A 27939-nucleotide genomic window follows, 5' to 3' on the forward strand; every position below is an offset into this window, starting at 1 on the left:
GTCAGTTCAAGATGGCGGCGGCCGAGGCGTCTGTGGGTGATGGGGAGCTGTGGCAGAGCTGGCTTCCCAACCACGTCGTGTTCCTGCGGCTCCGCGAGGGCCTGAAAAACCAGAGTCCGGCCGAAGCGGAGAAACCAGCGGCTTCGACTTCGCCCTCGTGCCCGCCTCTGCCGCCGCATTTGCTGACGAGAAACTTGGTCTTCGGCCTGGGAGGGGAGCTCTTCCTGTGGGACGCAGAAGACAGCGCCTTCTTGGTGGTTCGCCTTCGAGGGCCGAGCGGTGGCGCCGTGGAGCCCCCTCTCTCCCAGTACCAGGTGCGCCAGTCCGTCTCGGAATCCCTTAGCTGGCATCTCGCTCAACTTTGGGGTTCGCGTCTTCCCATCTTGGTGGTTTGGCCCTGTAGTGGGTGCACTCGCGGACTTGAGCAGGCGTCTTTCGGGGACACACCGCTTCGGGTGGAAAAGCCCGTCTGTCCTGTGTTTAGTTCTCTCCAGCGGGTCTATTGACTCGGTCGCTGCCAGGCACCCAGAGGAACTGGTGCTGGTTCTGAGTGTCGGCGGGGGGGGGGGGGGGGGGGGGGGCGTGAAATGGTAAATGATGGGCGCTCTGAAGAAGACTGGATAAAGAAGTTGGTGCAAATGTTTTTCGTTGTTTGGCCCAAAGAGCTCTTTTAAAAGTTGTGACACATTCTTTTAGTTGATTCTGAGCTTTAAGACAGATATTTAAAGGACCAAATTACCTGCCTTACATGAAAAGGGGTGTCCCTGTATTTTGTTTTGTTTTTGCCCTTTGGGGCGCTCGCTCAATTTGAAAGGGCTTGTTCGTTTGTTACAGTGCAGGGAACTAACGCGCGCGGGGCCACGCGAGCTTCCATGAGCACGCCCGCTGGGGGAATGCACACACACCTTCACCTCCACCACGTGGCGGACAGGAGTTCCAGCTCTCAACTAGGTCTTCAGAGCTTTTTGTTTTGATGAGCCGATGAAAGGCATGTGAGAGCTGATATAATCAGAATGCGTTCTAGACTTGCTGTGCTTTATTGAAGTGTTTGTAGTAAACTGATTCTTAAAGACTTTTTGCCTCAGTAGTATATGTGTGTATGTATACATTGTGTGTGTGTGTGTTTCTTTATTCAGTCTTTGGGAATTTCACATCATGTACCCCAACCTCACTCACATCCTGGTCCCTCCAAATCTGCCCCACATCCCTGTAGCATCCCTCCTCCCAAATTAATTGAAAACAAAACAAGCAAAACTACCTTGCTCCTTCGTTAAAAACTTTTTGTAAACCAAGACTGGTGGCACAGGTCTTTAATCCCCCAGCACTTCGGAAGCAGAGGCAGGAGGATCTCTTTGAATTTGAATTTGAGGCCAGCTTGGTCTACACAGTGAATTCTAGGACTACATAGAGTAGTCCTGTCTTGAAAAAGGAGCAAGAAAGCAAACAGAAAAAAAAAACCAAAATGTGGCATTCATTCCAGTGTATGAGATCTGCTGTGTGCCCTGGACTGGTTCTTTTGAGAAGTGATTTGATTTTAACAAGGTGCTGCCAGTGCTGTTGAGAAATGAGAGCAGAATTTACACATCTACCTGCTGGAAAATTCCCAGTAAGAACAAGTATCAGAAATTCATACATTATTTCAAATAATTATTTTCTTTTGATTTTTTTTTTCCTCTGGTATGGAATCATTTATGTACCCAGGCTGGTCTGGAACTCCTGCCCAGTCTCCAAGTGTTGAGATTACAGGTCTGAAGCACGTGCTTCTCTCTCTCTCTCTCTCTCTCTCTCTCTCTCTCTCTCTCTGTGTGTGTGTGTGTGTGTGTAAGAGAGAGTGCACACACATGTGCCAGGCCTCTGTGTGTCTGGAACTCCTGCCCCAGTCCCCGAATGTTGAGATTACAATTCTGAGCTAGGCCTGTGTATGTGTTTATGTGTTTGATACCTTATTTTTTATGTCCAGTGCTTGACATAAACCTAGAGCATGCAAGAGCTCTATAATATTTGGTGACTTATTTTTTTGTTTGTTTGTTTTGTTTTTGAAGACAGGGTTTCACTGTTCCACAGCCCTGGCTGTCCTGGAACTTGGTTTGTATACCAGGCTGGCCTCGAACTTAGAGATCAGGCAGATCCTGATCAGAGCTGGACTTAAAGCTGTGTACCCTTACTGCCCAGCTCTGCAACAGGCATTTAAAGGCACACTGGCCTACAGATAGAAAAGCAATTAGAAGTCTCCTTATATTAAAAAAAAAAACTTTATCTTAAATGATTTTGGCTTAGCATGATTCTCCATACAAAGGTAAATAATATATTGACAATCTTATCATTATTTACTAAGAGTAAAAAAAAAAGAAAATAGAAACCTGAAATGGTCATGAGGAAAGAAACAGGAAGCACCAGTGTAAACGTGTGTGTTTTTGAGTATGTATGATGCTGGGACAAATTACTGGAACTTCCTTAAAATACCACTTTTTTTTCTTTCTTTCTTTTTGGTTTTTCGAGACAGGGTTTCTCTGTAGCTTTGGAGCCTGTCCTGGAACTAGTTCTTGTAAACCAGGCTGACCTTAAACTCACAGAGATCCGCCTGCCTCTGCCTCCTGAGTTCTGGGATTAAAGGCTGCACCGCCCAGCTTGCTACAGAACTTTTGAAGCTAATCTAGAGTTTCACTTTGTAGCTTTGGGTGGCTTGGAACTCAAACACCTTTATCTCTTTCCCAGTATTGGGAATATAGGTGTGCACCACCACATCTGGCCTGAAGCTAGTCTTTATTCTAAAGTACTCTTTATAAAATGGTTATCTTTTATTAATACTTCAAAAGTTAGTTATTCTCTAAGTATCAAAAGTCTGCTTGAAGCCAGGAATAGAGAGAAGAAAAACAAATCTCAAGTAGTGCCTACTAGGTTAAGTGATGGAGCAAGTTTTTGTGTTTTGTTTGTTTTTGTGTTTTGTTTTGCTTTTTTGTTTTTTGAGATAGTGTTTCTCTGTGTAGCCCTGGTTGTCCTGGAACTCACCCTGTAGACTAGTAGCCTTGAACTCAGAGATCTTGCTGCCTCTGCCTCCCAGAGTTCTGGGATTAAAGGCGTGTGCCAACAGTTTTTTGTTTTTAGTTTTCTATGTATGCATATTTTTTCTGTATATGTGTGCATTTACTATCCATGTGCCTGGAACCCTCAGAGGCCAGAAAATGGTTATAGAACCACCATGTGGGTGCCAAGAATTGAACCCAGGTCCTCTGGAAGAGTAGCCAGTGCTTCTTATTGACCATTGAGCCATCTCTAGCTCTAAGACTTCGTGTGTGTGTGTGTGTGTGTGTGTGTGTGTGTGTGTTACCCAGAATGCTGTTATCTTGTAACTATAGAAAATTAAAGCATGATCATGGTTTCATGCAACTCCCAAATTTATTAACATTAAAATTAACTATTTTTACTAAATTAATTTTCAGAGATTACTTTGCATTAATCCACCCCTGTTTGAAATTCATCAAGTCTTGTTAAGTCCAACACAACATCATGTAGCACTCATAGGAACAAAAGGACTCATGGCATTAGAATTACCTCAGAGATGGGGAAAGGATTCAGAATTCGAAGGCGGGAAAGCAACTGTGAATTGTAGGTAAGTTATATTTTTGTTTCGTGTTTAACTGTGTAAGTTGCTAAGACCAGAGGTTGTTGAAATGTATTTTGGGTCCTACTATTGGATCATTTGAGTGTTCGTGTGGTCCTGCAGACTGCCTTCCTGTGCTGCTTATTGTTGTTACCATTTTTTTAAGGTACATGAGTGTTTTTTTTTAATATTTATTTATTTATTATGTATACATTATTCTGTCTGTGTGTATGCCTTCAGGCCAGAAGAAGGCACCAGACCCCATTACAGATGGTTGTGAGCCACCATGTGGTTGCTGGGAATTGAACTCAGGACCTTTGGAAGAGCAGGCAATGCTCTTAACCTCTGAGCCATCTCTCCAGCCCCCGGTACATGAGTGTTTTGCCTTCGTTTATGTAAGCACACTGCTTGTGTGCCTGGTACTCCAGAAGGCCAGAAGAGAGTGTCAAATCCCCTGGAACTGGAGTTACAGATGGTTGTGAGCGGCTATGAGGGTGTTAGGAACCAAACCTGGGTCCTCTGTAAAAGCAGAAGGTGTTCCTAACCACTGAGCCACCTTTCCAGCTCCTTTTCTTATTATTTTTGAAGAATACTGTATTAATATTTATTTCTAATTACAAGAAACAATATCAGTCCTTTATTTTTACAGAAATTGCTGCAATTTTGCAGTTAGGTGTGTGAGCTTAAGAACTATTCACAAAATGAAGTAAAACGTGTGGATTAAGGGTTTTGTCTATTGATTAACATCTGCGTTCCAAGACATCATTTATGTCAGGCCATTTTCTGGTCATTGCACTTCATATTATGACATCATAAATGTACCATAAGCTACTCATGTCCTAAAATTACATCAGTTGGTCAGCTGCCAGGCGTTCAATCACAGAAAGAAAACAAAACATCTAAGTTAAGGCTCATGACTTCTTCCAGGTTTCAAAAAAAAAAAAGAGTGTAGCAATCTTAATGTCTAGTGTAGCAAAGCCTGCCAAGTATCAGCCCTTCCCTGCTTCACCCACCTAGGGCTGAGGATGCTGGGACTACAGAAATGTGACACCTAGCTTTCAGGGTTTTATACATACATACATACACACACACACACACACACACACACACACACACAATATTAAAAAATAAAAATCCAGGAAAGTAGGAATCTATAAAGTCTACTAAAAAGACTATGAGTTAGAAACCTAGATATACCTTTATCTCCATAACATGAGGAGTTGAGTCTGCTTGAATTGCTTAATAGAATTTAGGTTGCCGTTTCTTTTCAGAAGAATCATCAAAATATCTGCCCTTATAGTTTCCTTACTACATTGGTTAATAAAAAGACCAAAAAAGAAGCAATATCAAAACATATTTGTAAAGAACTATATACAATGGGTGTGGCAATACACAAATGTAATCCCAGCCCTCAGGATACTGAGCCAGGAGGCCTGCTGTGAGTTCAAGGCTAGCCTGGGGTGCATTGTGAGGGTCAGCTCCCAACCACGGCTATATAGCAAGGTCCAGTCTGAACCAACAAAACCAAAATGTATAAAGTATATTACTATAATGTAGAAAGTATTTGTGCTTTGGTTCCTTGGGTAGGTTCTTTGAATGCTGTCGGAATGACAGGAGAGGGAAAGGGACAGTGTTACAGTAGGTTAGAATGTATTTCATCCAAGTTCTACAGACAAATGGTTTGAAGATCGTTTTCTTTATTTTAGTACCACGCCAATCGCTGAGCGATTTTTCACCAGCTCTACCTCTCTGACTCTGAAACATGCTGCATGGTATCCAAGTGAGATGCTGGATCCCCACGTAGTGCTGTTGACATCAGACAATGTGATAAGGTGACCTTTACCTTCCCTAGTTTGCTTTGTGAATGGAAAAGCTTTGTTTCTTACTACGTTTTTACTAAATAGCTCAGAATGACACAAGTAAGTCACTGAGTGTTGTAATCTCTCTCTCTCTCTCTCTCTCTCTCTCTCTCTCTCTCTCTCTCTCTCTCTCTCCTTTGAGAAAAGAGTGTCTCACTGTGTGGACCAGGCTGGCCTTGACCTCACAGAGATCCACCTGCTTCTGCCTCTGCTTCTGAGTGCTGGGATGTTGGGATTAAAGGCGTGCCTACTCACATTCCCCCCCCCCCATCAACTCCTCCTCTGTTTCAGTTCAGAAAGGGGCAGGCCTCCCAAGGGTATCAACAAAGCTTGGCATGTCAAGTTGCTGTAGGACTAAAGGTGGGGGAATGTAGCTCAGTGGTTAATTGCTTATGCTTGAGGCCTTGGGTTCCATCCCTAACACTGTTACCCATCCCTTACCCCCCAAAAATGTTGTAAAAATAGAGAGCATTTCTTTGGGTCATAAACTCCCCTTCTACATAGTTAAGCAAAGAAAATAGGCAACATTGTCAGGAAGAGCAAGATCTTTGGCAAAGAGGGGATTTGAGAACTGGTAGGAAAATTCTTTTTAACATTTTTTTATTTATTTACATGTATGGGTGTTTTGCTAGTATGTATGTATTTGTGCCTCATCCATGCCTGGTGTCCAAGGAGGTTAGAAGGGGACGGCTCCCCAAGAACTGGAGTTAACAAACAGTTCTGAGCCTCTATGTGTGTGCTGTGTATCAAACCCAGGTCCTGTACAAGAACAAGTGCTCTTAACTGCTGAGCCACGTCTCCAGCCCCTAGTAGAAAAATACTTAAGAACTGATTAGATTGAGGGGGTGAGGTTCATTTTTAGGAAAAAAAGAAATTTATTGTTTTGACAAGACAGTGTTTTACTCTGTAACCCATACTTGTCTGTAAATGTAGCCCAGAGTTCTCATGGTCCTCTTGTCCCTCCCAAGTGATAGAATTACAGTGCAAGCTACCCTGCCTAGCATCAAAGAGAACTTAAGTACTTTTTGTTTTGTTTTGTCTTGACTGTTAGAATTTACTCTCTCCGTGAGCCTCAAACACCTACTAAGATGATTATACTTTCAGAAGCAGAAGAGGAAAGTTTAATACTCAATAAAGGGTAAGTTTTGTTTGTTTCACAAAATGTTGAGTTTATTGAGAATGTAAATACAGTTTCACCAGTAACTACCAGAACTTCCACAGGTGGTTTTAGCATGCATGTGGTAATAGAACAAGTCACAACTCTGTCATTGTAACTTGATCTCTTTTTTAAGAAAATTCTAAAATATGACTGGCAGAAGCAATACATCATAAAATTGTACAGTTCTGAAAATTGTAAGAGTTGGACTGGAGGCCTACCAGTGTGCTCTGTGTAAGGCAGGTCGCTAAACTCCCAGCGTCTGGAATAGAATAGACTCAGTCCTTTTGATTACTGTTTTTTGTTGTGTTGTGACAAAAAGGTCTCTTTACATGGTCCTGGCTGTCCTGGAACTCACTTTGTAGATCAGACTAGCCTCACTGAGATCTACCTACGTCAGCTTCCCTAGTGCTGGGATTAAAGGTGTGCCTGTCCTTCTGGTTATCTTGTGCTCCCGGCTTGTTTTGTTTTCTTCCTACTACGCGTCCTGGCTTACTTTTAATGGAATTACCCTTTGCACTTCAAAACCCAGTCCTCTGGCCTCCTGATCAGTCTTTGTGATGAGCACTACAGTAGTCAAATATAGTGTGCATACCAAGAATGAAAACTAGTGTTAAGATTTTTGGAATTTTGATTTAGTTATCTTGATGTTTAGTTTTTCTTGTTCTAAATATAATTTCTTGAACATTTTATGCATCTTTATTCTGTATTTGATACTTTTTTTTTCCAAGACAGGGTTTCTCTGTATAACAGTTCTGCTTATCCTGGAACTCACTTTGTAGACCAAGCTGGCTCAACTCACAGAGATCCACCTGCCTCTGCGAGTAAAGGCATATGCCACTACCACACAGCCTATATTTGATACTTGCAATATTTGAAAGTCCTAATGGGAGTGATAGTGTTATACTTAAATCTGTGTTTGTTCTTTCCTCACCTAAGTCATGTTGGTTGCTTTCCTTGCAGTGAGGGTCTCTTACTGCTAATTTATATTTTTACTTGATCATAAAGTGTGGGGATATTGAGAGTCTGAATTGTTGGTATATTTCTCCAGAATGGATTTATGTCTACTCCTAAGAGCCAGGGGTTGCTACAGCTAGGACTGTTCACTCCCTGGTTGTCCCAGCACTGAAAGTTTCACTAAAATGATGTGAAGAAATACAGCACCAGCTTAAATTCCAATGCATTCATTTCCATAATAGGGCAGGACCTAACCCAGAGGTTAATTCTGTTCTTGAGTCAGGGCACTTTCTGTCTTGTAGTGTTTCTGGACTAACCTGGTTAGGAATAGGGTTTTGTTTGGTTTTGACGGGCACAGTATGTGTATAAGGAGCAGTAGAGCAAATACAGTGTTAAGAACTCCAATCTGGCATCAGTCAGCCTGCCTGGTCCCAGTCTAGGCTTGCCTGCTTCATTTCTGTGACTACATTCCATGAATATAAAAAAAATTGACTGGAACACAGTTTTTCTTAGGATTTTGTTTTTGTTTCTTTTTTGTTTTGTTTTGTTTTTGTTTTTCGAGACAGGGTTTCTCTGTAGTTTTGGAGTCTGTCCTGGAACTACCTCTTGTAGACCAGGCTGGCCTCGAACTCACAGCGATCTGCCTGCCTCTGCCTCCCAAGTGCTGGGATTAAAGACGTGTGCCGCCACCACCTGGCCTTTTAGGATTATTGTACAGAGTGAATGGGGCCATTCATTTGAAAGTGTCACAACCTAGAGTATAACTTAATGGTAGAGCACTTACCTAACATGTGCAAGGTCCTGGGCTCAACCCCTCATATCAAAAATAAAACATTGTTTGGCATTTGTGTTGGCACAGAGTATTCATTAATACCTACTTACTATCATCCAGCCAGTCTATCTTTCATTTATTTACTTACTGTGTGTGTACATACACTCTTGTATGTGTGTACTGGTGCCTCAATGTATGTGAAGGCCAGAGACCAACTTGAAGAAGTCAGATCTCAGCTTCTCCCATGAGTATCATAAGGATCAACTTAGACTGTCGGTTTTGAAGTCAAGCATCTTTACCTAGAGGTCCTCTTTTTTTTTTTTTTTTTTTTTTTTTTTTTTTTTTTTTTTTTTTTTTTTGACACAGACGCTTACATTGTAGCTCTGACTGACCTAAACTCACTACGTAGCCCAGACTAGCAACAGGTTGTAGCAACCTTCCTGCCTCAGCCTCCTGAGGGTTGGGAATAGGTATAATGAGGCTTTAGTTAAGTCTAGTGACTTGGGAATTATTTTATTTTATTAACTTCTCTATTTGTTCCATTATCTTGATATTTCTCATCTTCTGATACCATTTACTTTTCCATGGTATTTACACCTTTCGGTGGTGGTGATTATTTAAACTATGTGAAGTTTTTATTGTGATCTAACCATATTCATTAACCTTTTGTTAAACAAGAATCATTTGGGATAACAAATAATACCAAATTTTAATATACATAGGCACCATGGTTTTTTTAGTCCCTTTCTGACTATACAGGTAATGTATATCTATTTGGGAAAAATAGGAAAAAGTATTAAGGAGAAAGTGGACATCTTTTGTAATCCGTATCCTGCTTTCAACACAGCAACCAAAGGAATACTTACTTCCCTTTCAGTAAGATCACTCAACTTGCCTGTTTTCCACATCTCATTGGTTTCCATGTCTTTACCCCGGACTGTCTGATGCCCACAGTCTTGCCTCTGACTTCCATTCCACCTTGCTCTCCAGGCTCTCAACACCCTGGCCTCTTTGCCATTCCTTAAACATCACCATCTACCTTAGACCTTTGGTGTGTATTACTGTATTTTAGCTGCTCCTTCCCGAGGTAACTAGACCAGTTCCTTCCTCTTCAGGCCTTTTACTCAGGTGTTAACTTCTCAAAGTCCTTCTGTGCCACACAGGCTACTTTAAACAGCACTCCTGCAAACACTCTTTGACCTTCATTTTTCTTTATTACACTACTCTCTTTCAAGAAAAAAAAATGGCATACACCTGTAATTTCAGCACTTAGAAGGCTAAGGCAGAAGGATTGTTACAGTTCAAGGCCGGCCTGGGTTATAATGTGTGACCCTCTCTTAATAAAACCAAAAGTAACAACAACAAAAAAAACTTTTCCTGAATGTGTTGTTTATTTTTTCTCTCTCACTAGAGAGCAAAGTCTTTCTTTAATTTGCTGGTGTATTTTATGGACCTAGAACAGTGTATGGCACATAGTAAGTGGTAAATGTTTGTGAAATAAATAAATTTGTGTTCACCTGGTTTTCATGGATTCCATTTCTTTTTGTATTTCTATATGTGTTGTTTGTATGTCTGTATTTAAGCTATTTCAAAATTAAGTTTTTACTAGTTTTTATGAGAATTTATTATTCATAATAATAATTTTGTTTTCAACAAACTTTCTCAAATCTCTTTGTAGGCGGGCATATACAGCATCTCTAGGAGAGACTGCAGTTGCATTTGACTTTGGGCCACTGGCAACAGTGTCGAAGAATATATTTGGACAGAAAGGCAAAGAAGAAATAGTAGCATACCCGCTGTACATCTTATACGAGAATGGGGAGACCTTCCTCACCTATGTCAGTCTGTCATACAAGTAAGCCAGTGCGGCGACCGCTGCTCCACATCGCCACTGTTGAACTGAGGGCCACATTTCTGTGTTTCAGGTGTAGATGAGAAATGGTGCAGATTATCTGATTGTCCTCTTTCTTGTTTATTTAGGGAAGGTGTATAGTTTAAGAAATACTAAATTTGGTTCACAAAGCCTGATTAACCGAAAAAGCATTGTTTCGCTTATATAAACAAGGTAGAATGGGTCTAAGTAGATGAAATCTGATATCTTGCATTGATATTGTAGAGAAAAGGCATATGTACACATGAACATTAAGGACTCATTTCCTAGTACTGGGACACAGTAAGTACTTGAAGGAGACACTATTTTGACTGCAGGAGTTGAGGGAATTTCTGCAGAGGACTGATGTCAAGCAGGATTAAATGAAGCATCAGGAAGGGTAAGACCATTTTAGTCACATGCACATCCCAGACTAGAGTACGTTAATAAGCACAGGCGCTTGTCAGGGCTCAGTGATTCGACATCTCCGTCTAGAGCATTGAATTCAGGTAAAACTAATGCTAGCATTATCTTCTATGTGAAGTTTTAGTCCTAGGTAATGAACGTGGTGAGGTCTGTTCTGGAATACAGTGATTTCTGAGCAGAGTAGATAGATAGGGAAGGCCTGGGGCAGCATAAGTTTCTATCTGATACACCCTGATTTTTTTAGCATGGATTTTTTTTTTTAATGTGAATTTTGCATTTTTGTTGTTGGGAGTGGTAAGAATAGAAACCAGGCTAGATGTGGTGGTACATAACAATAATTTTTTTTAATTTGATGTGTATAAGTATTTTGCCTACAGATGACTATGTGTACCATATGCATGCAGAGGTCAGAAGTGGGCATCACATTCACTACATCTAGAGCTACAGACATTCATCAGCCACCATGTGGGTGCTGGGAATCAAGCCTAGGTCCTCTGCAGATGTAGCCAATGCTATTAACCACTGAGCCACCTGTCCAGCCCTTTGTCTCTTATGTTTTTTCTGGTGCTGGTGGTATTGAGTACTGAGGAAGGAACCTCTGATGTTATCACCACCAATAGAAGCAGTGTGACAGTCTACAGTGTCTTCAAAGACATTTTCCTAGCTCTAGAAGCTACGACAGGAGGCTCAAGAATTAAAGGCAACCTAGATTACATGGGACTTTGTCTGGAAGGAAGGAACTAAACCAAACAAGTCTGGAATCTCTTCAGGCATTGCTGCTTTCTTTTCAAGGGAAGATTATCTCAGATCAAGAATCACTATTGGGATGTGAGTGGAAAAATGAAAATTAAAGACCTTTATTTGAAATAAGAGTAGCTGAAAGAAGACAAAAATTCTGTCAACATTTTCTTGATAACATTTTCATTCTTCCTTTAGCCCTGGGAATATTGGGAAGCTGTTGGGACCATTGCCTATGCATCCTGCAGCTGAAGATAACTACGGTTACGATGCCTGTGCTGTACTCTGTTTACCCTGTGTTCCCAATATCTTAGTCATTGCGACTGAATCAGGAATGCTATATCACTGTGTTGTACTAGAAGGGGAAGAAGAAGATGATCAAACAGTAAGTGCCAGGCTAGTATTGGCTGTATTTCATATCTTTAATAGCAGGTGTATTTTATGGGCCAATTTGAATGCTTAGTATAAGGAATTCTGGCTTACATATGGCACTTCTGGTATTTTGGAAATTATATATTTCATATAAGAATAGTTGAAAAATAATCAAGAGTCCAAGTGGAGCTGGGTGGTGGTAGTGCATGCCTTTAATCCTAACACTCTGATCAGAGGCAGAGACAGGCGGATCTCTGAGTTTGAGGCCAGCCTGGTCTAGAGTGAATTCTAGGACAGCCAGAACTGTTACACAGAGAAACCCTGTCTCGAAGCCACCCCTCTCCCCCCTCCCCCCAAAAAGTTCAAGTGGAAAGAAGTTAGAAGATTGCCCAACATACTAGTTCATGAAACTGTATTTGTTTCTGTTCTGTGTATTAAGGGTTTCATGCCCTTCCCCAGTAAATTGAATCCTCCAAACAGAAGTCTACTCTTGTGGCTGGAAAGATGGCTCAGTGGTTATGAGCACTGCTGCTCTTCAAGAACATTCAGGTTCAACTTGTAACACCCACATGGCGGCTCATAACTATTAGTTAGCTCCAGTCCCAGGGGACCCAACGCCCTCTTCTGGCCTCTGTGGGCATCAGATATGCAAGTGGTGTACAGACATACTTGCAGATAAAACATTCAAATATATAATGAACTAAAAGCTTGGACCATGCTTGTTTTTAAGTTTATTATTTGATTTTTTTTAATATACATTTTAAAAAAGACATATTCAGAGAAGGCCATCTATCTGCTGGAACTGAAGTTGCAAGTAGTTGTTAGGTGTCATGTTGGTGCTAGGACCTGAAATTGGGTTGTCTGCAAGAGCAGCCAGTGCACTTAACCTCTAAGCCCTATTCTTTGATTTTTAGACAGTGTTTTACTATGTGGCTGACCCTGGCCTGAACTTACTATATATAGGCCAAGGTGGTCTCTATCTCAAAATCCTCCTGCTTTAACTTTCCCAGCTAGCTAGATTACAGGTGTGTGCCCAATTTCCTATGAATTTATTAACACCACTGTTAATGGTGATTCTGGCCTCTATATTCTTTTTGTTGTTATTTTTGGTTTCTTGAGACAGAGTCTCTCTCTCTCTCTCTTTGTACCCCTTGGAACTTTCTATGTAAACCAGGCTGGCCTGGAACTCAACAGAAATCAGTCTGCCCCTGCCTCCTGAGTGCTGGGATTAAAGGCGTGCACCAAACTCAGCTTGACCTTTATATTCTAGTCCGTAGTAACAGAGGTAAAGAAAGACCTTTGTATCACTGGGCTGGCTTTAACCCAGGCTTTTGTTTTTGTTACTTTGTTTAAGGATAATAGGGGAGATAGATGTTTAATAATTGGCGTGAAGAATAAAATTAAACATTTGAAAAGGCTAAGTGACCCAGCTTTTTTCTTCTGTATTTGTGTACATTTTCAAATTCATATGAGAGGATGAAATTTCGGTCCTTTTTTCCCCCCTTTGTGTTGTTAACAGTCAGAAAAGTCCTGGGATCCCAGGGTTGACCTCATCCCTTCTCTGTATGTGTTTGAGTGTGTTGAATTAGAGCTTGCCTTGAAACTGGCATCTTCAGAGGATGATCCCTTTGCTTCTGACTTTTCCTGTCCAATTAAACTGCACAGAGGTAAGGGATTCACTAAGTGTTGCTCTTTTATCCTGTTGTATACTAACTTAGCAATGACTACAATGTAGTTTATTTGTGTGAGCTCAGCTTTTGAAATGTTATCACTGTGGATACTTTTGGACTTTCAGTTACTACACAGCACATTCTTGCCAAGGCAGATTTAAGAACATACTCATCAGGCTCCACTCAGATATTTATTTTTTGTGTGTATGGTATTTGTGTGTCTGTATGTGTTGTATCAGAAGACAGCTTTCTGGATGATTCTTTCAATTTTACATGGATTCTGGGGATCAGGCTTGTGGTGGGCACTTTACCCATTGAGCCACCCCATTGGTGCCACCCAGATGTTTAATGATGACTTTTTCCTGATGCTAACAAAAGTTGACTTCATAACCTGCATAATGGTACCTACCTATAATCTCAGTACTCAGAAGCCTGAATTAAGAGGTCAGGGCCATCTCATTATATAGTGAGTTCAAAACAGTATTCCTAAAATAAGACTGCAAAGAAAATTCACTAAGCAAGTCTAGTTAGTGTTTTGAGCAACATAAACATTAAGTATATGAACTTGATAGATGAACACACAGTGAAGTAAAGTGATGTTATTTTGTTTCCTTATGAAGATACATGTGTATTAGTTACTGTTGTATTGCTGTGAAGACACACCATGACCAAGTCAACTCTTGTAAAAGGAAGCATTTAATTGTGGGCGTGCTTACAGTTCTACAGGGTTAGTCTGTTATCATTATGGCAGGAAACAGACAGGCATGGCACTTTATACATAAAGAGGATTTATTAGATTGGTTTACAGGCTGTGGTCCAGCTAGTCCAACAGTGGCTGTATCCCATTGGAAAGTTCAAAACCCAGTAGTTATTCGGTCCATGAGACTGGATGTCTCAGCTGGTCTTCAGTGTATGTCCCAAAGAAATGGCTCCAATGTCACCGAAAACAAGAGTGTTGGCAAACAGGCAAAGAGTAAAAGCTTTCTTCCTTGCCCTTTACATGGGCTCAGATGGTGTGGCCCATTTAAGGTTTGAGGTGGATTTCCACTTCAGATAATCCCATTAAGAAAAATCCCTCACAAGTGAACCCAGCTGCTTCACTTTAGGTAATTCCAGGTGTAATTAAGTTGACAACCAAGCATAGTCATCACAGCATGTCTTTGGAAATCTTCATCACAAGCATTTTTTTTTTTCTTGGTTTTTGTAATGAAAGTAACATTCTCTTGTGAAACACATTTCTGACTTACTCTTATTTGTGCTTAAAGCATATTACAGTCACTGAACTAACACTTCAGATTTTTATGACTAAAGTAAAATGGCTTAAATGTCAGCCTTTTTCAAAAATAATTTTTCTGTTATATATCAGTATTAAGGTTTTTTCCTTCTAGACTTTTAACATCCCAAACGATTTGAAAAAAAATTTTCTTAAACAATGGTAGATCAGGTGAGCTGGTTTGAATAAGTCTTAAATTTATACAAATAAAAAATTTCAATTTTATTGTTCAGACAGAGGGATGATTTGATAGACAAGGTTTGGCTTGGCTGACACAAGGTCTTTTGTAACCCAGGCTGGCCTAGAATTCACTGTGTAGCCCAGGCTAGTATGCAACTCATATTCCTGCCTGCCTGCATCTAGGATTCCTCATGAACTGCCACATTCAGCCTATTGTTCTGTATTTGAACAGTTGGCTTCATACTTAGGATCCTCCTACCTCAGCCTTCTAGGCGCTGGGATTACAGGCATGTACTACTAGACCCAACAACTTTGAAAGTTTTTAGAATAGCATACTGTTTTTATAAGTTATCAGAACTCCTATATATAAACCAGATGAAAACATGACATCAACTTTACAACATTAACTTAACTATAAAATCAAAATTTTAAAAGTGGGACTATTAATAGAAAACTTTAAGTGGTTATGAATTGTTTCTATCTTATCAACTTTATTATATGTATTATTTCTGTATTTTATTTTAATGTTTTTAAAGGCGTGTTTATGTATGCATATACATGTGCCGGAAGAGGTAAGTTAGGCCTGCTAGAACTGCAGTTAAAGGGTTGTGAGCTACACTGTGTGAATGCTGGGACCCTCTGGAAGAACAATACATACTCTTAACCGATAACCCATTTTTCTACTCCATTTTAATCTTTTAGAAAACCTTTTTTTAAAAAAAAATTAAATTGGGCCATTTTATGTGTATGGGTGTTTTGCCTGCATGTATGTCTGTGTGCCACATTCATGGAGACCAAAAGAGGGTGTTGGATCCCTTAGAACTGGTGTCCCATAAGGTTGTGAGCCACTGTGAGCTCTGGGAGTTGAATGAGGTGGAAGAGCAGCTGGTGCTTTTGATCTCTGAGCCGCTTCTCTAGCTCGTCTTAGAAAATCCTAACTGTGCCGGGGATGTGGCTAACATATAAGGTCTGGGTTCAATCCCTAGCACCACATAAACCAGGTTGTGCCATGTGCCTATAATCCAGCACTCTAGAACAGAGACCGGAAGATCAGAAGCTAAAGGCCAGTCTAGGCTACATGAGACCCTGTCTAGAAAAGGGAAGATGGACAAGGTGGCTAAGAAGATAAGGGTACTTGTCACCAAGCCTGACAACCTGAGTTGGATCCCCAGTACTTACATAATGTAAGGAGAGAAGTGACTTTGAAAGGTGTCCTCAAACTTCCACGCACATACCCTGGTACACACACACACACTTGCATGCACACTGAGCCATTTCTCCAGTCCATGTTTTTTTCCCTCATCTTTAGGAATGTATTACCAAGATAGGGGATGTACATGGTATCGGGGCACAAATGCCACAATACTTATAGAGGTCACTTTGTAGAGTCAGTGCTTTTCATCGACCTTTACTTGGGTTCTAGGGAGTGAACTTGTCAGGCTTGCATGGCAAACACCTTTTCCTGTTACTTGCTAAGCCACGTTGCTAGCCCCAGAGCTACCATACCTTTTTTCTGGCTAATGCACAAATGGGAACTGGCCCTGAACAGAAAATCCCCCTCAGCTCTCATAGATTCACACCATATTACACTTTGAACAGTGAAACATATTTTGCAGAGACAGAAATTCCAAGGTTTGGTTGTTTAGACAAATGGGGAAATCTGCAGTGTAAATCCTGTCAAAGGTTCTCCCCATATAGAGCAGGCCTGCTTTTCCAAAGCAGCAGTTAACTAGTGTCATCTTCTCCAAAGTACCTGGCAGAAGCAGTGTTCCTTTAGTGAAGTTTTACTTAGTGTGATTTTACTATCTTCTAAGTAAATTTATTGGTAAGTCCTTTGTAAGATCAGTTCATGGCTTCCATTTTCTCCTTCCCCAGGTGTTGGCATAACAGGTCTGCACTACCACATACAGTCTTCTGTATCTTCTGCTCCACTTCGACCAAAACCATTGACATATCTCTTTATCTGTGACACTAAATTTATTCTTGCACCATGAGGTGTTTTCTTAACTTGAACCTTGTCACATATTGTCCACAGGGGATTTGTTGGCTGGTCTTTTCTTGAGCATGGCTCTTCCTTCTCTTTGCTTTGCTTGTTAATTTTTTTAAAAAATTATGTATGCTTGCAGGCCAGAAGAGGGCACCAGATCTCATTACAGATGGTTGTCAGCCTCCATGTGGTTGCTGGGAATTGGACTCAGGACCTCTGGCAGGGCAACAGTGCTCTTAACCTCTGAACCATCTTTCAGCCCTGACTTTGCTTGTTTCTCCGGTGTCTCCTTTAGTTTCTTTCCCTTCTCCTTCCTCCACCTTTGTTTTTCCTTCACTCCATGTTTATGATGATTTCTGTTGACTACTCTGGGCATTGTTCCCAGTGTGTTTCTTTTAACAAGATTCCAAGGTTTTGATTTTGTCAAGTTGTCATCAGCAGACAGCCTTTGGTTCATGATTACTTCTCTTTTTTAAAGGGTCTGATCCTTAGAGATTAAAACAAAAACTCTTAGCCCTTCAGGATTTTATCCAAAAAAAAAAAAAAAAAAAAAAAAAAGGCCAGTTCCAGAGGTCAGGGGGCCCCAGTGGGATAACAGCCATCTTTCTGCTGCGTCCTGAGCTGTTGGAGCTTAAGACAGTATGTGTGGAGTTTCATTCTCAACCACCCTACTTGGAACAATTTTCAGTAAATGTAAAATGGATGAATGGTTTACTTGATGGGAAGTAATTTTAGAAAATTACATTTGGGGCCAGGGATGGTGGTACTCAACTTTAATCCTGGCATAGACAGAAAGGTAGATCTCTGTGGATTTGAGGCCAGCCTGGTCCACATACTGAGTCAGGCCAGCCAGAGCTTCATAATGAGATACTACCTCAAAGGAAGTATGAAAAGGAAATAACATTTAGATTGTGTCTGTTTTTTTAAAATACTTATCAAATTGAAAATGAAATTCAGATTAAAAAGTTTCAAGTCCCTGACAATAGTACACAACCATGGAAATCCTGTAGAAAGTCAGTTCTATCACCATGTGTTTGTAGGCTACTGGGGTAAATTCTTCCAGTTTTCCAGTGGCTACCTTTTTATCTTTGATGATCTCACGTGCAGATCCCAAGTGTCCTTCGAGATACCACTGTACCCATGAAGCTGGCGTGCACAGTGTTGGGCTGACTTGGATTCATAAACTTCACAAGTTTCTTGGATCAGGTAAGTTTACTAATACTGTGTATTTCCCAGTATATTTCAGAGGTTCTGACAAAAGTTAGTTTGGAGAAGAAAAAATAAAAATAGAATCAGTGAAACCAAACATTCCCTGGAAGGAACATCATCAGAACTGATAAACCCTTAAGTAGACAGACCACATACTAGAACAGCGAAACTAAAATCACGATAGAAATAGAAAGCAAAGGGAGAGTGTTGTTAGGCTTGCAGAAACTTAAAATTCTAAGGGAAAACTGAACATAGCCGTTAGAGGCCTAGATGAAGTGGATGGACTTCAGGACTGACTGGAGTAGAAAATGGGGAGGAAACCACTTGCCAAGACCATTTAGAACATTGATTCTTCATGAGCTTCTCACAGAAAAACAGCACCTCTTACCTTAATCTGTGATACCAAAATCAAACAAAATATACAAACTAAAGGTCAAAATATCTGACAAATATGGATACAAAACGATTGAGTGGTATTTACTGCAGAGATGGGGCTTTCTTCAGTATCCAGCACTGTCATGTAATAACATATGGGATACAAGGGGAAAGCTACATATTGTTCTTTTGAAGTATTAAAATAATTAAGAATATTTAGCATCTTTTCATGTTAAAAACATTTAAAAGGGCTGGGATATTGCTCAGTGGTAGATCATTTGCTTACGATGTAGAAGACCTTGATTCTGATCCTCTGGACTACTTAACACAAAAACATCAACAAACTATCTTAGTTTTCTCAAAATAAATAAAGACTACTTATGAAAACCCAACAGTTAACACCATACTTAATGACAGGCTAAATGTTTTCTCTTTTTTTAATGTATTTTTATTTTTTAGGATTTCATATATGCATACTGTCTTGATTATATTCACCCCCCCACACACACACACCTTCCCCTGCCTCCTCTCAGATCCACTCTTCAAGTCCCAACTCCTCCCAATTCATGTCCTTTTCTTTTTTTTTTTTTTTTATTTTTAAATAACCTAAGTCCAAATAGTGTTGTGTACTTTCTCATGAGTATGGGACCAGATAGTATGACAAGCTCACCACAGCCTATGAAAACTGCCTCATCTTCTTCCAGCAGCCAGCAACTCTCAGTAACTCCTCAGCTGGGGTCTGTTTGAGAAAGGTGCCCTCTGTGAGAAGCAATGGCTTGAAACAAAAAATTCATTGCATTAACAAATGACAGCATTTTAATTTGGAGTTTTGTCTGAGCACCAGTTGATTTCTTTAATACATTCTTTTGTAGATGAAGAAGATAAGGATAGTTTGCAGGAACTTGCTGCAGAGCAGAAATGCTTTGTAGAACACATTCTCTGTACAAAGCCATTGCCATGTAGGTAAGGACCTTCTTTCTCTGTCATCCAACAAATAATTGTTTTAATTCTGGCTTCTCTTGTAAGGCTATCATGGTTATCCAAAGCTTTCTCCTGCTTTAGAGTCACCCTGTTCCTTAGCTTCTCTTAGCTAATGTTTATTTTCTCATCTTATATCACGTCTTTAAAGATGCTTCCCTTAATTCCCCAGTCTAACTCAGGGTTCTTCGGTTGTCTTTGTAATCTCAATCTCTATCTCTCCCTCCCTCCCTCTTTGTGTATGTGTGTGTGTACATGCACATACGTGCTCACGCGATATGACTACAGCTCTGTCTTTTATGATTTTCTGTTGGCTTTGTGCCTGCTTACTCTATGTAAGAGTGCCTAGTAGATATTCAGTAAATGGTTGTTGAGTAAAGAGAGGTGCGTAGAATGGATCCCAGGTTCCTTGTCTGGGTAAATGAATAAATGTGGTACCCTTTGGGAAAACCAACATGTAGAAGAACAGATGTCCCTCTAGAGCACCTTAAGTAGAAGAGCCTAACAGGCAAATGTGTGTAGGGACTGAAGTTTGGAATGCTCTGGAGTAGTGAAAGTGTCAGCATTGGAAGTGTTGTTCTGAAACCTCGCCCAGGAGAAGGTCTGGAGTCAGAAAAGGAGACTCGAGGGAGGTAAGCAACACATGATTGTGAGCAGTGAGTGGAACAGCGAAGCCCAGGAAGGAAATTTGAGAGAGGGTTCAGAGAATGGAGGGAACCCAGAGTAAAGGTGTGAAGGAGAAGCTATGTCAAGAGGACGCAGTAGTATTGTATAAGCACTGACTCGGCAATGTACTGGAGGGATTGAGGGATGACAGCAGGTTGAAAAGTGAGCAGGGAACTGTATATTATAGTTTTACTCGGCTAGAGAGATGGCTCTGCAGTTAACGGCACTGACTGGCTGCCATTACAGAAGACCCAGGTTCAATTCCCAGCACCCACGTGGCAGCTCACAACCACTGTAACTCAAGACACTGGAAATACGATGCCTTCTTCTGGCCTTTGCCAGCACTAGGCACATACTCGGCATATACATACACATGCAGGCAAAACCCCATACACGTAAAATAGATAATTGCTTAAAATGAAGGCAAGGCAAAGACACGGCAGTGTAAAAATGGGACTAGTGATGACCTGTGAATAGGATGACTGTGATCAGGGATGGACATGCAGGTTTCTGTGGCTGCTGCTGCCTCCTCCCCTTCCTTTTTTCTTCCAGGTGCTATATATTGAACCTCGGTGCCCTGTGCATGCTAGGCAAGCATTCTGTCGCTGAGCTATAACCTCAGTTTTGCTTTTTAATTATTGGCCCAGTACTGGTTACATGTTCTGAATGCACATCTTTGAATATTGATTACATACTGATTAATTGTATAGTTCACTGAAATGTATAGAGTTTGATTAATATTAGAGTGTGATGCTCATTTGCAAAATTTGTTTGGTAGTGATTGTTTTTTAAGATATATAATAAAGTTTATTTTAAAAAGAAAAATGGATGGGGAGCTGGGTCTGTGGGTAACAGCACTTTTTAACAAGCTTGAAGATCTGAGTTCAAACCTCTAAGTAGATATAAAAAGCTAGGTGTGGTCATGTGCTTCTATATACCCAGCTCCATTGTAGGAGCAGAACCAAGAGGATAGCTAGGACTTGCTGGTTGCTAGCCTCACTCAGAGAAACCCTGGCTCAAGGGACTAGAATGAAGCTATGCCTACACACAGGTGTGTGAACAAGCACTTGTGTATATACTACACACTCATATAAGATTGCTGTTACAAAATAAAGGACAGATTAAGGGGAGCCAGACTGGGGTGCAGTGAAGCTTCCCATAAAGCCACAGTGGGGAATGTTTTAAATGGACAAAATGAAACAAAACAGGAGCTTGTCTATAAGCTGAGAGGAGATGCATAATAGACACTCTGAAACTATACAGTTGATGGCACACCAGATGTGACAGGAGGTGGCACTGACAATAAGGTGCAGATGTATGGTCAGACAGAAAGAATGGACATGCAGACCAGTTAGTAAAGTTTTTTTGGTGGGGACAACAGTACCTACTTGAGAACTGTGGATTTTCCCCCCACCTCTGGTGGAAGAAACGGAAGGAAACAATGCCGTACACACTAAATGATGAGGTCCTTGTCAGTGTGGAGTCACTGGGTGTGTAACATGAAATCCCAAAGTCCTGTTCATTTAGGTTTCTGAGCAGTTTGTAAGCACTAGATATACTGGGTTCACCACGATAGGTAGGCCTTAAGCAGGGAGAAAGACACAGAAGCTCTGTATCCCTGGGTAATTGGTAACTAGCTTATAGACTAAGTGGAAGCTTGGATTAAACTGATCAGGGTATGTTTCCAAATCACCATATGTGTGGCTGTTACTACATTGACATCAGGATGTCACCGGCCCCAAAAAGCTGTGGACTTTATAGGCATGTAGTTGCTGTTGGTTCTGGTGTATTTGCTGCTTTGTAACTTAACTGTGATTGTCTCTCTCCAGGCAGCCAGCTCCAATTCGAGGATTCTGGATTGTCCCGGACATCCTGGGACCCACAATGATCTGCATCACCAGTACCTATGAATGTCTCATAAGGCCTTTATTGTATGTCTCATTCTGTGTTATCCCACAGCTCTCTTTAATTGTGCAAATCAAAGCTGGGGAAATGCCCTCAGTAACTGGCTTTAGGCTGTCTATATGGTGTATGATTTGGCTTCTGAACTGAGTGGATGTTTCTGTTTTCATAGCTGTCTCTAAAAGGTATCATTTTAGGCATGGTGGTGTCGTCTTGTTTTGCTATCTCATAACTGAGAATCGGAGCTTTTCTGTTTGTAAGATAGGCTCAGTCTATAGTCATATTGGCCTAGAGCAGTCCCTACCTCATCTGGGATTACAACAAGCCTGATTCCCTGCACCCAGCTAGAGATTTCTCCTAATTGCAAAGAGGACTACATGTTGTGATTGGATTTAATGATGGTTCATGTCAGGCCCAGATGTAAGGTGTTCTCCTGCATGCCCTCCTGGACACATCAGAGAAGCCCCCTAAGGAACATACTGATTTCCATGTAATAAAAGAAGGCATAGATTTATACTTCACAGGTTGCGCACAGCTCTGATGCAGGTGGAAGTCTGTTTGGTCCCAAATTCTGCACTTAATTTATCTCTCTTTGTGCCAGCCTCAGAGGGACATCAAAATATGCAACTCTGGGTAAAGAGTATAAAGTTCATGTATTAAGTTGTAATCACCATTTTCCTTTTTCCAACTTGGCCTTGGGAGGCCAAGTTTTATAAATGCAGAAATAGACATGAGAACTAAATCAATGGGGTATCAAATGTGAGACTCTCCAGTCTCTTGGTGTGTCCATTTAGAGTAGGTGCTTCTAAATACTGAGTGTAAAATGCATGCATTTAGTTTCTATCCTTGCATACTCTTTAAAGATTGACCAGTTACATTGTTTGACAAGGAAAAATACAGGTATAAATTTTATGTTGCTTTATTTAAAAAAAATACTAAAATTCTAGCAACTTTAAAGAAACAGGCACTAGAAAAATGTTTGCCAGTAGGCCAGTGAGATGCCTCAGTAGGTAAGTGTGCTCGCCACTGACCCTGACAACCTGAGTTCAATCGCCAGAACCCATGTGATGTATTTATTTTTTGTTTTTTGGGTTTTTTTGTTTTGTTTTTGTTTTTGAGACAAGGGGTTTTTGATATACCCCTGGCTATCCTGGAACTGACTCTGTAGACCAGGCTGACCTTTAACTCACAGAGATCTGCCTGCCTCTGCTTCTTAGAGTGCTGGGGTTAAAGGTGTGTGCCACCACCACCCTTCACCTTTAGTGTTAAAATAAAGCCTAGTTGCGCTATTTGGACAATAAAAAATAAGTCTCAAAGAGGGGAGAAAATGCTTCATTAGCTGGATACCTTTTAATCATATTTCTGCCAACTGTCCAAAACACAAGTTGTCTGTATATTAACACTCTTGCTTACAAAGCTCTTACAAATTTGAATTGTTGCCTTCAAAGTATGATGCATACTGCTGAAGTTCATAGTCCTTGGAGCTTTCCCGGAAATTGCCTTTGGAAATACTTGCCCTTGATTGTAATTTTTAGAAATAGTTATATAGAGCAAATATAGTACACAACAGTCATCTGGCCTCAGACCAGCATTTATCAACCTAAGCTATGCCCCAAAAAGGAGCAGTTAGTGTTACAGTGCTGGTTTGAGTCCTTTGCAAAAAAAGGGGCTATGAAATTATTTTTTTTAATTGCCTTGATCTTTTCAAAAATAATTTTTTAGTTTGTTTTGTTTTTTTGAGACAAGGTTTCTCTGTAGCTCTGGTGCCTGTCCTGGAACTAGCTCTTGTAGACCAGGCTGGCCTCGAACTCACAGAGATCCGCCTGCCTCTGCCTCCCGAGTGCTGGGATTAAAGGCGTGCACCACCACTGCCCGGCTCAAAAAGAATTTTTAAAAAGAGTCCAAAATGCTCAATTGGCAAGATAGGAACTTCCCAAGATGACCTTTCAGGACAGAACACATTCTTGTACTTTTACAAAAGTAGTACTTTAGGTCCTCATGTCCTCGGATTTTGGCTAAGTGTGGCTGATGACATCCTGTAATGCAACAAGTTGCTACATAGTGGACTTGTTTGTTTTGCAGAAGTACAGTCCACCCAGCATCTCCTCCCCTGCTGTGTACCCGAGAAGATGCTGAAGTGGCAGAGTCTCCGCTGCGCATTCTGGCTGAAACCCCAGACTCCTTTGAGAAGCATATTAAAAGCATCTTACAACGTAGTACCGCCAACCCTGCATTTCTCAAGTATGAGATTTGGGTCATATGAGTTTTAAGAATGGGCTTTTTCTTTAAAATGGGGCTTTGTGCTTGCTACCAAAGTGTTCATCCTTGTTTTCGGCCCTTTCTGTCCTAACTGTGGTTCATGGGAGGGGACATGGCACATCCCATCAGCTGGTCAGAGGTGGCACCTGAAAAGGTGCTAAGCAAAGGTGATAGGATGGCTAGGACTGCCAGTGTAATGGTGTGCGCCCGACCTCAGCACTCAAGAGACAGGCGGAGCTCTGTGAGGCCAGCCTGGTCTCCAAAGCTAGTTGCAAGACAGCCAAGGCTATCACATAGAGAAACTGTCTCAAAAAACACCCCCCCCCAAAAAAAAAAGAGCTAGGATTTGTCTGTTTGGTTATTTTACCTGGCTAACGAGAATAATGACAGAAACTGTTCTAAAGATCATCTGAAAAGGATTTGGCTCCCCCTCCCGAAGAATGTCTTCAGCTTATCAGCAGAGCCACCCAAGTGTTCCGAGAACAGTACATTCTCAAGCAAGACCTGGCCAAGGAAGAAATTCAGCGGAGGTAGTGTCCTGTGTCCTTGCTAGGGGTTGGTTTAGTGTGATCACCTGTGGAAGCCTGGCTTTCCCTTGACCTTTACTACTACTTCTTTTTGAAGGGTCAAATTATTATGTGACCAAAAGAGGAAACAACTAGAAGATCTCAATTACTGTCGAGAGGAGAGGTAGGTGTCAGAACCAAAGGAGAAAACAATTGGAAGTAGTGAACTGCATCTCCCTCTGGATGCTGTGCCACATCTTATGACTGCAGAGTTCTTCATTCCTCCAGGAAGAGTCTACGGGAAATGGCAGAGCGCTTAGCTGACAAGTATGAGGAAGCCAAAGAAAAACAAGAAGATATCATGAACAGGTCAGTGGGCCATGAAGCATCCAGTTCTCTCCCTGCTCAGGTACTGCCAGTGTTCAGACACCTATAGAGTAGAATAGAGCAGAACCCCAACCCTTTGAAGTACCAGGAAAGACTTACTGTCCCCTAACTCCTCTGGAATATGTCTCCTCAGACACTGAATTCTTGAATTACAAACTCAGGTGTTTCTGTTATAATTCGCAGTCTTAACCCACATTTCCTTCTTTTCCTTAAGGATGAAGAAAGTGCTCCACAGTTTTCACACTCAGCTCCCGGTTCTCTCTGACAGTGAGAGAGACATGAAGAAAGAGTTACAGCTGATACCTGACCAACTACGACATCTAGGCAATGCCATCAAACAGGTACAGGGTAGCCAAATGGATTTCCTGCTTCCTCTTTTACTTCCTCCTTCTTCTTACTTCCTCCTCTTCCTCATTCACTTCCTCCACTTCCTCCCTTCTTCCTCTTCCTTTTTTACTTCCTCCTTTACTTCCCCCTTTACTTCCTTCTTACTTCCTCCTTATTTCCTCCCTTACTTCCTACTTCCTCTTTACTTCCTCCTTCTTCTTACTTCCTCCCTTACTTCCTCCAAAATGGGTACAGGGTAGCCAATGGATTTCTGTAAAATGAAAAATAAAATAAGATACTGTAAAGGTGTGTGGCAAACCATAGTCAAATAACTGTGTTCTGTTTGATACTTAAGGTTACTATGAAAAAAGACTATCAACAGCGGAAGATGGAAAAAGTGCTGAGTCCTCAGAGACCCACCATTACTCTCAGTGCCTACCAGCGGAAGTGCATTCAGTCCATACTGAAAGAAGAGTAAGTTGATGTTTTCCAGTCAGCTACTGTTGTGAGACATTTTTTCCTTGGCAATATACCAAAAGCTGCCTGTCTATTTGGATAAGAATCCTGATTTGCCAGCAGAATGGAGGCATGATAGACAGAGGCTTAAATGAATATGGTGGGATGAAAAACAGCAGCTCTCCTATATAATTTTGTTGTGTAATCAAGAGTATGTCCCATGGATGTGGTTAGTAGTGTTCCTCAGTTAGCTGTGTTCAGTGGCAGAGCATCTGTCTAATGTGAAATGCCTTGGGTTCAATCCCCACACCACACAAAACGCCACTGCTGTCTACCTAAAACCTTTTTAAGCTATTCAGATAATTAATAAAGCCATTCTTAAGTCTATTGCAATGCTGAGAGTTTAAATCCTTAGACTCCTGGGCATGGTGGCACACAAATTTAATCCTAGTACTCGGGAGGCAGAGACAAACAGACCTCTGAGTTCGAGGCCAGCCTGGAGTACAGAGTTCCAGGACAGCCAGGACTGTTACAGAGAGAAACCCTGTCTCAGAGTTGGGGCGGAAAAAAAATCTTACAACTCAGTACTAATGGCTCGTCCATTTTTTGAAGTGAGTCATTTGATGATTTTGTAGGGGTGAACACATCCGGGAAATGGTGAAGCAAATCAATGATATCCGAAATCATGTCAACTTCTGACACCACCTGAAGTTAATACAACTGAAGGCTCATGAACTCGTGCTGTAAAACAAACAGGTAGCACTATCTAATTTATAAAGAAGCATTTTGGATAAACTTTGGTGTGATTATTCTTGTTATTTCTTTTGTTCTGTATAATTTGAATAAATTTTTATTCAAAATTTGACTTTGCTTTATAATTAATGTCTATGATTTATTTTTCAAAATTTTGGGACACAGCTTCAGCTGCACGCTGCCAGGTCTGTATCTGAAGAATAAGAGCGGCATCTTAAGTAGCAGAACCAAAACTGGATGCAAAGGAATAGGCCACACAGTCTACTCAGTAGCAGCTCTTTTAATGTGAACACTCATAAGGACATGCCTTCCGTGCAGTTAACACAGAGACCCTGCAGTCTGCCCGTCTGCCCGGAGCAGAGGTGAAGATCCACGTGCAGTTGCTGCAGTTGCAGAGTCCTCTGCTGGCTCATTTCTCACAGGCATGGCTGCCTTCCAGAGCTCAGTTTGGCTATGGCTACGTCTACTCAGTGAGTTCTGGTGCAAGTTCTAGCACCTTAAAGGAAAAGAAAAATGTGTTCTGCCATATACATTTAGATCATCTTTTCAAACCTGTCAATTTGAGTTCTGAAAGGTAAGTATGGCACCTGCCTAGAAACAACTGACTGCCAATTAGAAGCTGCATGGTAAGGTATGTTACAGGTAAAGGTAAGCCAGGTTAGACATGCAAGAGAAAGGTCTACACAGATGGAGTGCAGCACTGGACGTGCATGGAACCAGATTTTTCCTCTCCTGGTGAATTCCACCTTCTAAAGCAGATCTCGTTTATGCAGAACACTTAAGTGTAAAGGACACTTTCCTACCTGGTGGTGTAGCAGCAGTTTATTTCATACCACAGACAGGCTGTTGAAAACTTAGCATTTCAGTTTCTGTTCCTCTAGGATGTATTTCTCATTGAGTGGATCCCAGCAGTTTGCTCCAAGTACAGACTATAAACATCCCCAAATTGTGATGTCTTTATTGATCAATCCCCAGCTTCTGGAGAAAAGTTGTCTGTAAAGTGGTGGCGCACGCCTTTAATCCCAGCACTTGGGAGGCAGAGGCAGGCGGATCTCTGTGAGTTCAAGGCCAGCCTGGTCTACAAGAGCTAGTTCCAGGACAGGCTCCAAAACTACAGAGAAACCCTGTCTCAAAAAAGTGTTCTCACCAGAGCAGCTCATGGGGAATGGCAGTTCAGAATGATTATGAATTTCCCATTCACTGTGGCCAGCAGTGATCCAAAACAAATTAGCTTAGAGCTGAAGGACTAGTCCTAAATCT

The 27939-nt window shown here is 41.2% G+C and overlaps 1 protein-coding gene across 1 annotated transcript; it reads left to right on the forward strand.

Annotated features, from left to right (window-relative positions):
- The first annotated feature begins 1 nt into the window (after position 1).
- Nup88 (nucleoporin 88) lies at positions 2-26791 on the forward strand. Its single transcript, XM_038327749.2, has 17 exons — positions 2-314; positions 3441-3610; positions 5308-5433; positions 6512-6598; positions 10024-10200; positions 11578-11764; positions 13271-13418; positions 17969-18067; positions 19318-19408; positions 21919-22020; positions 24074-24232; positions 24655-24780; positions 24875-24940; positions 25045-25125; positions 25358-25484; positions 25826-25944; positions 26562-26791. Exons 1-17 carry the CDS (start codon positions 12-14, stop codon positions 26623-26625), a joined length of 2232 nt encoding a protein of 743 aa, XP_038183677.1. The 5' UTR covers positions 2-11; the 3' UTR covers positions 26626-26791.
- Positions 26792-27939: the final 1148 nt, after the last annotated feature.

The sequence above is a fragment of the Arvicola amphibius genome, chromosome 4 (assembly GCF_903992535.2).
Source record: "Arvicola amphibius chromosome 4, mArvAmp1.2, whole genome shotgun sequence".
Taxonomy (NCBI): domain Eukaryota; kingdom Metazoa; phylum Chordata; class Mammalia; order Rodentia; family Cricetidae; genus Arvicola; species Arvicola amphibius.